This window comes from Megascapheus bottae, chromosome 17 (assembly GCF_031878675.1).
Source record: "Megascapheus bottae isolate mThoBot1 chromosome 17, mThoBot2.hap1, whole genome shotgun sequence".
Classification (NCBI taxonomy): Eukaryota; Metazoa; Chordata; class Mammalia; order Rodentia; family Geomyidae; genus Megascapheus; species Megascapheus bottae.
Genome location: NC_143525.1, coordinates 31845405 through 31858318, shown reverse-complemented (window position 1 = coordinate 31858318; position 12914 = coordinate 31845405). Strand labels below are relative to the sequence as shown.

Below are 12914 nucleotides of genomic sequence, written 5' to 3'. Positions count from 1 at the left end.
GGACACTTTTTGCTAGAGCTCTACCACTTGAGCTACGGCTCCTCTTCTGGCTCTTTCTGAGTGTGTGATACCGAGGAATTGAACCTAGGGCTTCATGCATGCTGGGCAAGCAATCTACCGCTAAGCAATGCTCCCAACCCCTCCAGCAGGCCTTTTGCTGGTTATTTTAGAGGTGGAATCCTGTGAGCTTTTCTGCCCTAGTTGGCCTTGAGGAATACTATCTTCCAGATCACATCCTCCTTAGTAGCTAGGATTACAGGCATGAGACACCAGCACCTTTTTCCTAAGGGATTGTTGACACTTGGGAGTTGCTAGGAAAATGCATGTCTTTCTGTACATTGAAATTTTAGCATTGTTCTGGTTACTTTTCCTTCTCTTACACCTTGGTTTTATATTCACTATCTTTGCTTTAGGCCCAGCTGTTAACACAAGAAAAAGAAATGGAGAAGCTTGTTCAAGGAGACCAAAATAAATCAGAGCAGTTGCAACATCTGAAAAGTGAAAATGACCAACTTTTTATCAGTTTAACTGAACAGGTAGAGTAATGAAAGAAAGTAACATTCTTCAGGCATTTTCAAGAAAATATACACTGTACTTTAAATGAACTTATTTATTTAATGGTTTCATTCAGCAATTGACTCATCTTCCCTACATCCTCATTGGTTATAAGTTCAGCAGGCCCCTCCCCAGTGTGTGTGTGTACACATGTGTATGAAATGTGTTTTTTTTTTTCTGCAGAAGGAGCACCAGAAGAAACTGCAGCAGACAGTGGAGGAGATGAAGCAGAAAGAGACAATTACAGTAAAGAAGCAACAGAAATTAATGGCATGTTTGTCTTTGCATAGCTATATGGGAGGGAGTCCAATGAAGGAAGGGATGAGGGCCTATTTTTAGGTGCTAGGATAAATAACATATAGATTAATCTCTGGATGGTTTGATTTCTACCATAAGGACAGAATATCTGCCATTTACAAGATACTTGTGAAAGGTAGACATGTCTAGTGTGTGATGAATATAAAATTACTCATGACAGGTCCCCTAATGAAGAGATCATTGGGCTAGGACTCACACAAACTTAACCCCTCTGCAATAGGAAATTACTCCCTTCCTCTTCCCTCTTTCTTTTCTTCCTTTTAATAGAAAACACTTCACAAATTGGAGTCATCCTTGTACTATTTTCTGAATTGATGTGAAGGTGTGAAAAATCCAGGATTTTCCCACTATCAGAATGACTTGTGTCGTGTATATCGCCTTTTCGATCATATTTGACAGTTTTTGAGTATTTACTATATAGGATAATACATTTTTTATTTTTTATTTTTTATTTTATTTATTTATTTATTTTTTGCCAGTCCTGGGCTTGAGCTCAGGGCCTGAGCACTGTCCTTGGACTTTCTCAAGGCTAGAGCTCTACCACTTGAGCCTCAGCACCACTTCCGGCTTTTTTCTATGTATGTGGTACCGAGGAATCGAACTCGGGTCTTCGTGCATGCTAGGCAAGCACTTTAACCACTAGGCCAAACTCCCGGTCCAGGATAATACATTTTTTTAAAAAAGCATGGTTACTTAGTGAAGAATAGAACAAAATGCGGATTGTCAGCTCATGGGTCAAGTTCAACCTATACAATATTTTATTTGGTTTAGGTGTCATTTCTCCAAAAATTAAATAACTTAACATTTACAAATGAGAATGTTTACCATTTTGTTTTGTTTTTCCCTTGGGTCATGGGGCTTGAATTCTGGGCCTGGGTGTTGTACCTGAGCTCTTCAGCTTGAAGCTACTGCCCTACCCTTGAACCAACCCATTTTCTAGAGGTTAATGGGAGATAAGAATCTCAGGTCTTTTTGTGCCCAGGCTGACTTTGAATCTTGATCCTCAGATCTCAGCCTCCTGAGTAGCTAGGGTTACAGGCGTGAGCCATCATGCCCGGCTGTATTTATCATTTTTAAAAATAATATTTCTCCCTTCTTTTGAAAAAGCAGATCTAGCATTTTGAGCCCATATTCTTACACAGCAGCAATATCTGCAGCTATTGAGCTACTATGCACTTTAGATGGGTCACATACTCTCCCTCTGATAGCAGATTTTTTGTTTTGTTGTTTTTTTGGTGGTGCTGGAGATGGATCCAGGGTTTTATCAGTGTTAAGTGAGTGCTTTGTTAGGGCTGGAAGTGTGGCCTACTGAAGAGTGTTTGCCTAGCATGCACAAAGCCCTGGGTTCAATTCCTTGGTATTACATACACAGAAGTGGTGCTGTGGTTCAAGTGGTAGAGCACTAGCCTTGAGAAAAGTCCAAGAGCAGTGCCCAGTCCCTGCAATCAAGCCCTAGGAATGAGAGAGAGGGAGAGAGAGAGAGGGGGGGGGGGAGGGAGAGAGAGAGAAAGTGCTCTGTCACAGAACTACAACTCTGCTTAGTCTTCACTTGTTGCATTCAGTTTCCTTCATTCAGTTCACTACTTGCTTAGTTCCTTAGAAACATGACATTAAAATTCATTTTAATCTATAATTAGTCACAGATTTCAATCCCCTATGATGGGACTGACTTTCCATGTAATATTTATGGTTGGTTTTGTTTTTGTTTTTTTTGCTAGTCCAGGGCTTGAGCTCAGGGCCTGAGCACTGTCCTTGGGTTTCTCAAGGCTAGAGCTCTACCACTTGCGCCTCATCTGGCTTTTTTCTATGTATGTAGTCCCAAGAAATCGAACCTGGCTCGTCATGCATGCTAGGCAAACACTCTACCACTAGGCCAAACTCCCGGCCTTCATGTAATATTTATAATACCCTACCAAATTCTTTTCACCTGTCTGATAGCAATTCTTATTTTTTTCATTTTGTGATGCTGAGGTTGAATAGAATGCCTTCCTAGGCCAGCACTCTACCACTGAACCTCATCACCATTTCTTCTTTATTTTTCATGCATCCAAAATGCCTTGTATCTTATGCTTTAGGAGTCTAGGAACAAGAAAACAACAGTGGAGGACCAGTTAGTACAAGAGGTGGAACGCCTAAAGGCAAAGGTAGAGGCCGGAAAAGCCTGTTACTTAGAGAAGTACAAAGAGTGCCAACGACTCCACAAACAGATCAGGCAACTCAGGGCTGCTGCACTGGTAGGTGATAGAGATAAGGGGCCCAGAAAAGAAAGGGGTATAAAGGTTTGTGGTTCTTAGAAGCCCAAAAGATGTACACTGTTGTTCAGGAGAGACATTGAAAGTGAGGGTGGAGAAAGTCAGAAATCATCCTTGGGGTCCCTCAAAATATAGACCCCAGGGGCTGGGAGCTTGGCCTAGTGGTAGGGTGCTTGCCTAGCTTGCACAAAGACCTGGATTCAATTCCTCAGTACCACATACATAGAAAAAGCTGGAAGCGGTGCTGTGGCCCAAGTGGCAGACTATTGTCCTTTAGAAAGCCCAAAGGCAGTGCTCAGGCCCTGAGTTCAAGCACCAGGACTGGCCAAAAAAAAAAGAAAAAGGGGCCGGGAGTTTGGCCTAGTGGTTAAAGTGCTTGCCTAGCGTGCATGAAGACCCGGGTTCGATTCCTCAGTACCACATCCATAGAAAAAAGCCGGAAGTGGTGCTGAGGCTCAAGTGGTAGAGCTCTAGCCTTGAGAAAGTCCAAGGACAGTGCTCAGGCCCTGAGCTCAAGCCCAGGACTGGCAAAAAAAAAAAAAAAAAGAAATATAGGTCCCAACTTAGTCCCAGGAAATGTTTTGTAGCCATGGAGTGGGTTCTGTGCAGACTCAGTTCTTTCTTATTTCTGCCTTTTGAGGAAGTGAAGCAGGACCAGAAGAGCCATCAGGAGCCAGTGGGGATGGGGAGCAAGGAGCCTGCAGTCAGCACTGTCATCGGGTAGCCCCTGGCACCTCACCCCAGGGTCGGCTAGAAGCACGCACAGCAGTTTGGGCAGCAGCATTCAAATAAAAAAATCTTGGAACAAAAACTACAACTTGTAGGATTAGCTTAAGTGTGTTTGTGAGGTATGCGCCTGTGTATATACACAAAAAGGAGATGGGAAATACTGAAGCCTGAAACTAGTTATGTTAGCCTATCTGGCTAACTTGAGCTTAGGAAGCTCAAGATCCTAGTCTGGATTCTTAGCCTGGGACAAGTGCCTTTCAGTGTTCCCTCTTCTTTAGAACCTGCATTTAAATGCCTGTCACACTGCGGGGAAATCACACTAATCTAAAGCTAAATGCCTCAGGCTTGGATGGGCTGTTCATTCCAAATGAACATTTAATTATTTCATGGTTTGTGGGACCAAACAAGGTTCTGCTTACTATTAAATCTGATAGGTTGATCTTGGAGGCTTTCTCCAGTTATAGTCCCAATTTAAAGAACAAAAACCAGGCACTTGTGACTCACAGTTGTAATTCTAGCTATTCAGGAGGCTGAGATCTGAGGATCGCAGTTCAAAGCCAAGTCTGGGCAGCAAAGTCTGTGAGACTCTTACCAATAAATTACCTAAAAGGCCAAAAGTAGAGCTTAGTGGTAGAGCACTAGCCTTGAGCAAAAAGTATTAAGGACAGCACTCAGGTCTTGCATTCAAGCCCAGGACCAGCCAAAAAGAAAAAGAAAAAAATACCCAACCATCTTGATGTTAGCTCTGGCTTTCTGGCATTTGGTCTATTACTTTTCTGTAAGCAGCACTTCCTCTCACAGAACAACTTGTTCCTCCAAAGTTCTTTTTCCCCTGCTCAGTCTTACTTATCCCTAGTTTCCCACCTTGGGTCTGGATGGCAATATGTGATCCTAATTATAATTTTGTTGTTGACAGGATGAAAACTCGAAACTGTGTAGACAACTAAGTGAAAACAAGACTTTACTTGATAATTTGCAGAGAGAGATAGAAATACTGGAAAGAGAAAATGATGTAAGTACATGAAAGAAGATAGAACTCCTCCCCCAAGGTTCGAAGGGGAATGAGCGTAGTGGAATGAGAGATGTGATAACACTAGAAAGTTAAATAAAAGAACCTATCCTAAGTCAGATGTTGGTGGTTCACACCTGGAATCCTACCTCCTCAGGAGACTGAGATCCTAGGATTGAGATTCAAAGTCAGCCCAGGCAGGAAATTCATGAGATTATTATCTCCAGTTCACCACCAGAAAAACTGAAATGGCCCTGTGGCTCAAAGTGGTAGAGCACTAGACTTGAGCAAAAAAAACCTCAGGGACGGCACTAAGGCCTCAAGTTCAAATTTACCCCATGACTGAGACAACCGAATTCTGAAGGCAGGGATGTGGCTTAATGATCAAGCGGACTCTGTCTCAAAATCAGATAGAAAGTGGATGCTTATAGTTCGTACCTTAATCTTAGCTACACAGGAGACTGGTCTGAGGATTGTGGTTCAAAGCCAGCCCTGGCAGAAAAGTCTGTGAGTTATATCCAATTAGCCACCAAAAACCAGATGTAGAGTTGTGGCTCAAGTAGTAGAGTACCAACCTTAAGGGAAAAAAAGCTAAAGGAGAGCAGTTAGCCCCAGAATTCAAGTTCCAGTATGGGTGAGTACGTACACACACACACACACGCACGCACGCACGCACGCACGCACTAATAGGACTAGGAACATGGTAGAGTACTTGGCCTAGCAAGCTTGATGCTCAGGTTTAATCCTTAGTATCTCAAAAAAACAAAGAACAAACTTAGGTTTGAGCTACTGAAGAATGGATTATTGTTGAGTGGGCTTCCCCGATAACACAGTGCGAATTAAAAACTTAGTGGACATCCAGCTAGTGGCCACTGTCTGTAAATTTTTTCTCCTTAGCTCTTGGAGAAGGAGAACGGTAGATTGGTGAGATGCACGTGCCAGAATTTTGGACTTTCATTAACTCGTGTTCCTACTTCAATTCAAAGAGGCACTGACCAAAATCCACGTCTTCGCTATGGAAACCCATATTCTGGTAAGACAACTTTGCCATGTTGTGCTGAGATTGTCCCATGTTCTGGGAATGACTCCTTTCCCCCCCTTGCTCAGGGCCCCTGTACTAGGAATCAAAAACACATGTTCCTGGAACTTGCCTGGACTTGAACCCCAGGTGGCAACAGTCTAATGCTCAGTGGTTAGACACCTAAGCTCTGACCAATCCTGAAGCAACCAGTGGTTCGAAGTTACCAAACAACCAATCAGGCAATTGTAACTATGAAATTTCCCTATAAAAAGCTGTGTAAAACCTTTGTTTGGGGCCTCTTAGCGTTGCCGGCTACGGGTACGCGGCAGTCCGAGTTCGAACTCATAATAAACGACCCTTGCTTCTTTGCTTTGACTTCGGCCTCTGGTGGTTCTTTCGGGGTCTTAGGAATTCAGGCCCAACAGCCATACTAGCATAGAAGACCCTTGCCTGCATCCCTTTCCCTTACTAAATTTTTTTTTGTCTGAGATGCTAATTAAAACCAGCCTCATTGTTAAGAATTGCTGGGTAGAAGCGAGAACCCAACAGAAAAATTGCCAGGCGAGAAGTGTTAATTGAGAAATAAATCTGAATTCTGAAGACGCAAATCAGATCATTTGCCTAGAGGCAGCAGACACAAATTGAGTCCCGTGGCTATATTCCAAATGAATAAATCAGAGAAATGTCTTTGTGTAAAAGATATACACATCGAAATCAGAAGAAGCTAATTAAGATCTGAAAATGGAAGCATGCGAAACGGGTTATAGCATTCAGAAACCGTTAGTTACAGCAGCCCCTCTGATGGCCCAACCAAGGGTAATGGAAGTGTTCTCTACTGAGACTCCAGAGGGCAGGACAGGAAAGATAAGGTCACTCAGGGAATTGTGATAGCATTTGCCTGCCAAACTGAGCTTTCCTCCTTTCCAAAACAAAGACCTGGGTTCCATTCCTCAGTACCACATACACAGAAAAAGCCAGAAATGGTGCTATGGGGCTCAAGTGGTAGAGCGCTCTCTGCCCTTGAGAAAGCCCAAGGATAGTGCTCAGGCCCTGAGTTCACAACCAGATTTTTTGTTTAAAAATACTTTTTGTGTGTGTGCGTGCCAGTCCTGTGTTTCATATGTCTTCCCAAGTGACCACCCTGTGCTGCTCTTCTAGGGAACCTAGCCAGTGATGTGACAGAAGATTCCACTAAGGAATCTTTAGAGGATTAATATCAGCAATCCAGAGAGATTAGGGCACTAGATTTCCTGCTAGGTACCCAGAGTTTCCATCAAGAGGCTACAGGTAACAGAGGTCCAGTGGTTGTTGCATTGTTCCATTGGGGTAATCATTCTTTTAAGATTGAAATTGATATTCTAACAAAATGAGACGGGTAGGCCATGTTACTACAGACAGCTTTAATGAGCACCTGCCTGAGGAGATAAGGATCATCTTGGAGACATTTCAGTGCTGTATAGGTGGTCACATCAGCAAACAATGGAGGAAAGCAGCCAATGTAGAAAAAAAAATCAGTGGTAGCTAAGACAAGAAGTGCAGAAAGAGAATAATGATAAATTCATAATTCAAATAAAATCCTAGCTTCTCAGGAAGCTGACACCTAAGAACTGAGGTTCAGAGCCAGCCCAAACAGCCAATCTGATATATTCTTTATCTCTAGTTAGCTAGCAAAAAGCCAGAAGTTAGAGATATGGCTCAAATGGTAAAGCACCAGCCTTGAATGAGCACAAGGCCCTGAGTTTAAGCCCCAATACTAGTATAAAAGGAATAATAACAATGACAACAAAAACAGCAACCTCTCAGAATTGTTATAATTCTCATCAGTTTCATTGGAAGTATTTGAAAAAGTGAAAATTCAGAAAAAGCTCATTATCTGGATGGTCCTGATTCAAAAATCTTTAAAATCTAGCTGGTGTGGTGGCTCATACCTATAATCTTAGCTACTCAGAAGGCTGAGATCTGAGGATCAAGGTCAAAGCCAGCCCAGGCACAAAACAACCTGAGACTCTTATCTCCAATTAACCTCTAGAAAATGAGAAGTGGGGCTTGGCTCAAGGGTAGGATGGTAGGCTTGAACTGAAGAGGTCAGGAACAATGATAACATTCTACCTAAACTTGAGTACTAAGTCCTTCTGCCCATTATTTAGTAAGCTTCTTTGTTTATTTGTGCCTGTCCTAGGGCTTGAACTTAGGGTCTGGGCACTGTCCCTAAGCTCTTCAACTCAAGGCTAGTGCTGTACCACTTGAGCCACAGCTCCTCTTCCAGATTTTGGGTGATTAATTGGAGGCAAGAGTCTTATAGACTTCTCTGCCCATACTGACTTTGAACTGCATTCCTCAGATCCCAGCCCCCTGAGTAGCTAGGATTATAGACCTGAGACACTAGTGCCCAACTGTAAGCTACCTTTGAAGTAAAAGTTCAGTAAGATTTCTGAGTAAGCTATAAGCATAGCTTAACTGGTAGAGTACTTGCCCAGCAAAGGCAAGGCTCTGAATTCAAACCCTAGTACTGTCCTCCAAAAAATTAAATTAATACAAGATTATTGGTTGAAGACTAGTAAACAGAGGCGACCTACGCTATTTCACACTAGTAGCAGACAGAATGGAATTTTAAAAGATAACTTTAAAAATAATATAAAATTCAGCCAGGCACCAGTGGCTCACACTTGTAATCCTAGCTACGCAGGAGTCCAAGATCTGAGAATTGTGGTTCAAAGCCAGCCTGGGCAGGAAGGGCCGTGACACTTTATTTTTTTGGTAGTGTTGTACCGTAAGTTCGAGATCCCCCCGAAAGACCACCAGTGACCACGATCAATGCAAGCCGCAAAGAGCCTTTTATTAGCAAGCTCGAGCTTGGTCCTCCACACCCATGAAAGTCAGAGACGCTTGGAGGCCCTGAGCACAGAGTCAGCACTGTTTTTATAGTACAGAACAAACAAGTCTGGGGAATTTCCATTTTCACAATATTATAATTAACCCTTACATTGATGGACTCCTTAACCCCTTATCTGCTTTATTGACTGAAAACAGTTGTGAAGCACAGCTTCACTCGGGGACAAATTCCAGGTATCTCTATTAAGTCTCTGAGCTAATAGCTTACGGCACTTTATAATCCTTCCGAGAAGGGTTTAGGGGAAATCATTTCCCAGCTGTCTACAAGATGGAGGTAGTTCTAACAAGATGGATTTGGACTAGCTATAGCTTCTCAGCTTCGGCTCTTCATTTTTAGCTACAGCTCTTCAGCAGGCCTGGGACAAAAACAGTCCAAGGGCACTGTCTTTGGACACTTGTTCAAGGCTAGTGCTCTGCCACTGGAGCTGTAGTGCCACTTCCAGCTTTTTCTATGTATGTGGTCCAGAGGAATCAAACCCAGGGCTTCAAGCAAGCTAGGCGAGCACTCTACCACTAGGCTATGCTCCTAATCTGCTGTGAGACTTGTGTGTGTGTGTGTGTGTGTGGAAGTCATGGGGCTTGAACTCCACCTAGGCCCTTTCCCTGAGCTCTTCAGCTCAAGGCTGCAGCCCTGCCCCTGGGCCTGGGCATTGTTCCTGACCTCTTCATCCTACCCTTGAGCCAAGCCCCACTGCTCATTTTCTAGAGGTTAATTGGAAATAAGAGTCTCAGGTCCTTTTCTGCCTGGGCTGGCTTTGACCTTGATCCTCAGATTCTCAACCTTCTGAGTAGCTAGGATTACAGGCATGAGTTACCACACTGGCTGTGAGTTAATCACAGTTAACCACAGAAAAAGCTGGAAGTGGCACTGAGGCTCTAAAGTGGTAGAACACTAACCTTAACCTTAAGAAAAAGAAGGTCATGGGCTGGAAATATGGTTTAGTGGTACAATGCTTGCCTGGCATGCATAAAGCCCTGGGTAAGATTCATCAGTACCATATACACAGAAAAGGTAGGAAATGGCACTGTGGCTCAAGTGGTAGAGTGCTAGTCTTGAGCCAGAGAAGCTCAGGGACAGTGCCTAGGCCGAGTTCAAGCCCCAGGACTGACGCGCGCGTGCACACACACACACACACACACACACACACACACACACACACAAAGGTAGTGAAGAGGAAAGGGAAGTTATAGAACATATCTACTAAAATTCAGCTGTGAATTGATGGCTATTTTTTTTTTCATTGAACAAAATCTGTTTTGTTATTCTTAGGTGTCCAAGAAAGTTCTGCATCTAGCCTGGTAAGTATTTCCTACACAGGATTGTCCATATCAGATTCCTTAGAAAATTTCCTTCCTTCCTTCCTTCCCTTTTTTTTTTATTTTTCCACTTGAACTGTCCTTAGGCTTTCTCAAGGCCAGAGCAAAGCTCTACCACTTGAGCCCCACAGCACCATTTCTGGCTTTTTCTGGGTATGTGGTACTAAGGAATCGAACCCAGATCTTAGTGCATTGCTTGGCAAGCACTCTACCACTAGGCCAAACTCTTGGCCCCAGAAATTTTCCTTTCTTGTTCTAATTTATGGGAGAAACATAGGAAGGTAGCTGATTTTGATAACTCCAAACATTAGCTAGGTCAGTTTGTTCTGGTCCCAAGAGTTGGCAGCCATTTGAGACAAGCAGAAGGAAATAGAGTTCATCTATCATTCTGCGCAAGGTCTGTACCTGTGAGTTAAGTTTGGTATTGTGACTAGGGAGGAGATATGAGCTAGGCAGCTAGCTAGTCAGGCTGTGTCAACTTCCCTTTCCAGGCTAGAGCTATATTGACTGCTTGGGTAATATTAGGCCCTTTCAGTCCTGGAGTCTTGATACTTTCATCAAGGAGTACCTCCAGATGTGAATCTGTTCACCCATTAATTTCTTTAGCATTTATTGGGTTCATCATTATGCTGGGCACTAAATATACAATGGGAAAGGACATGGATGTCTGCCACAGTGTTCACATTTGCATGAACCTCTTTGTCCTTTCTCCCAGCTCTCCAAGAAATAACCTCACCTGCAACTCAGACTTGCCTGATGAAATCTGTGATCAAAGCTTGGAACAGCAGCAAACTCAGTCCCTTTCTTTGAATTACCCAGTTTGTTCTAAGGTCTTCTCAGCAAAAGAGATGCAAATCTTTGAAGACCATTTGTACTGCCACTCTCTCTAGGGGTCTCCTCAGCCTGTTGGATGTATTCTGTACATAGATTTTATAGAGTAGAATGTATAGCTTCTATGCGCTATATTTATCAAGATCCTGCCTAACCTGAAATCATTAGGGATTTACCTAGCCCTGTTGCCGGTAAAAGTGGACTCATGCATTAACTTGTGGGTGACTCCCTAAATCACATAACTGTAGCTCATGAAGCTCTTACTATAGTGCCCATTCTTCCTTTGGGATCTCAGTACAAGGGCCCCAGGATTGATCTGCTATTCACATCAGGCCTGAGTTTTTCTACAGGATTTGTCTTCCAAGTACTCCCACTGCCATTCAAGTCAGGCCTTGAGTATATTTGTACTCAGATCTCAGTCCTAACCCTCGGTATAGATTCAGAGCAGACTTGAGAATTTTCTTCTCAGGCTTCTTTCTTTCTTTGACTGTGTTAAACTAGCCAAAAATGCCACAGCAGAGAATTCAGATGACCAGTTTGAATACCAAAGATTTCTGATTGTTATCTCTCAAACCCTCAAAAGAAGTATTTTATTCCTGATCCATAACCGGAAAATACTTCAAGCGCAGAAAGCCTTATTTCTAGCTGGTGTGATGGTGCACGGCCTGAAAGCTCAGCATTCTAGAAGCTCAGGCAAGAGATCAACCTGGAGTCTTATCAGGAGACCCTGTTCTCAGAATATCAGAAAGAGCTTGCTTTCTGTCTGGATACCTCGGACCAGCACCTTCAACACTTTCCTATGCACATGACTTTTATTGTCTTAATGGCTAATTACGAGTTAGAAATTAGGGTTTGCAACTTTCTGAACAGTTGAGTTTGACCAATGGATATCAGAATAATGAAACAATTACTGTTAATCTCTTTAATAGTAAAACTTTTTCAGTGACTTAGATAATTTTAAATAAATCTTTGTTTTATGATCTCACACACCATACTAGTGATATATCTCCCCTTACCTCCATTACTAAGAATGTCTTGGCACTGGGTTCAGTGGCTCATGCCTATATATAATTCTAGCTGCTTGGGAATGGATATGGAGGATCTAAGTTCAGGCTAACCTGGACATAAAAGGTCCATGGAATTGCATAGGTGGTGTCCTTAAATGACCATCAGATGATAAAACATGATATATCCAAACATTGCAATAAAAATAAATTACTGGTTTATGTCATACCACTGATGAACTTTGGAAATGTGTGTCTGTTTTGTGCTGGGACTGGGGCTTGATCTTGAACATTTATAATATGTGTATGTCTCTCTCTCTCTCTCTCTATATATATATATAGATAGATAGATAGATATAGATATATACAGATATAGATATAGATAGGTATAGATATATAAAGTGGAGGGCTAGGAATGTAGCTTTGTGGTAGAGTGCCTGCCTAGCACTCTAGGCCACATAAACAGAAAAAGATAAAGTGGCACTCACTGTGGCTCAAGTGATGGAGTGCTAGCTTTGAGCAAAAGAAGCTCAGGGACAGTGCCCAGGCCCTGACTTCAAACCCCAGGACTAGCCAAAAAAAAAAAAAAAAAGTGGAGGTGTGGCTCAAGTGGTAGAATGCCACTTGGGTGGACAAAACTAAAGACGATGCCTAGGCCCTGAATTCTAGCCCCAGCATAGACACACACTTTGGTTTAAGAATTTGCTATTCATATCAGACATTTATTTCTATTTAAGAACCTAAAAAGATTGTGTGTGTGTGTGTGTGTGTATGCTCATGGCATGTGCACATGTTCATGCAGCACTAGCCTTGATTTCCAACACTCACCCCTCCTGAGTCCCCATCTGAGGCTGTGTGCCTAGTTATGGAGCCTGAGTTGTGGATTTGGGCAGAGCAGGTGAGAATGAAGAGGACATGCAGTCTCCAACCCAGACAAGTTTCTGGAAGCTGTTACATGGGGTTTGGCCTGGGAAAACAGCAGGTGT

At 42.8% G+C, this 12914-nt stretch overlaps 1 protein-coding gene across 5 annotated transcripts in view; it reads left to right on the top strand.

Annotated features, from left to right (window-relative positions):
- The window catches only part of Calcoco2 (calcium binding and coiled-coil domain 2), a 47592-nt gene that overhangs the window by 24060 nt on the left and 10618 nt on the right, over positions 1–12914 (top strand). The window contains exons 10-16 of one of the 5 annotated variants that reach the window (XM_090350670.1): positions 414–536; positions 739–825; positions 2949–3107; positions 4771–4866; positions 5761–5896; positions 10047–10075; positions 10809–10920. In XM_090350670.1, the coding sequence (XP_090206796.1) occupies positions 414–536; positions 739–825; positions 2949–3107; positions 4771–4866; positions 5761–5896; positions 10047–10075; positions 10809–10823 (645 nt within the window). In that variant the 3' untranslated portion in view covers positions 10824–10920. Of the gene's footprint in view, positions 1–413; positions 537–738; positions 826–2948; positions 3108–3765; positions 3974–4770; positions 4867–5760; positions 5897–10046; positions 10099–10808; positions 11487–12914 lie in introns of those variants that run through there. The other 4 variants (XM_090350671.1, XM_090350674.1, XM_090350673.1 and 1 more) reach the window with 4 other exon arrangements.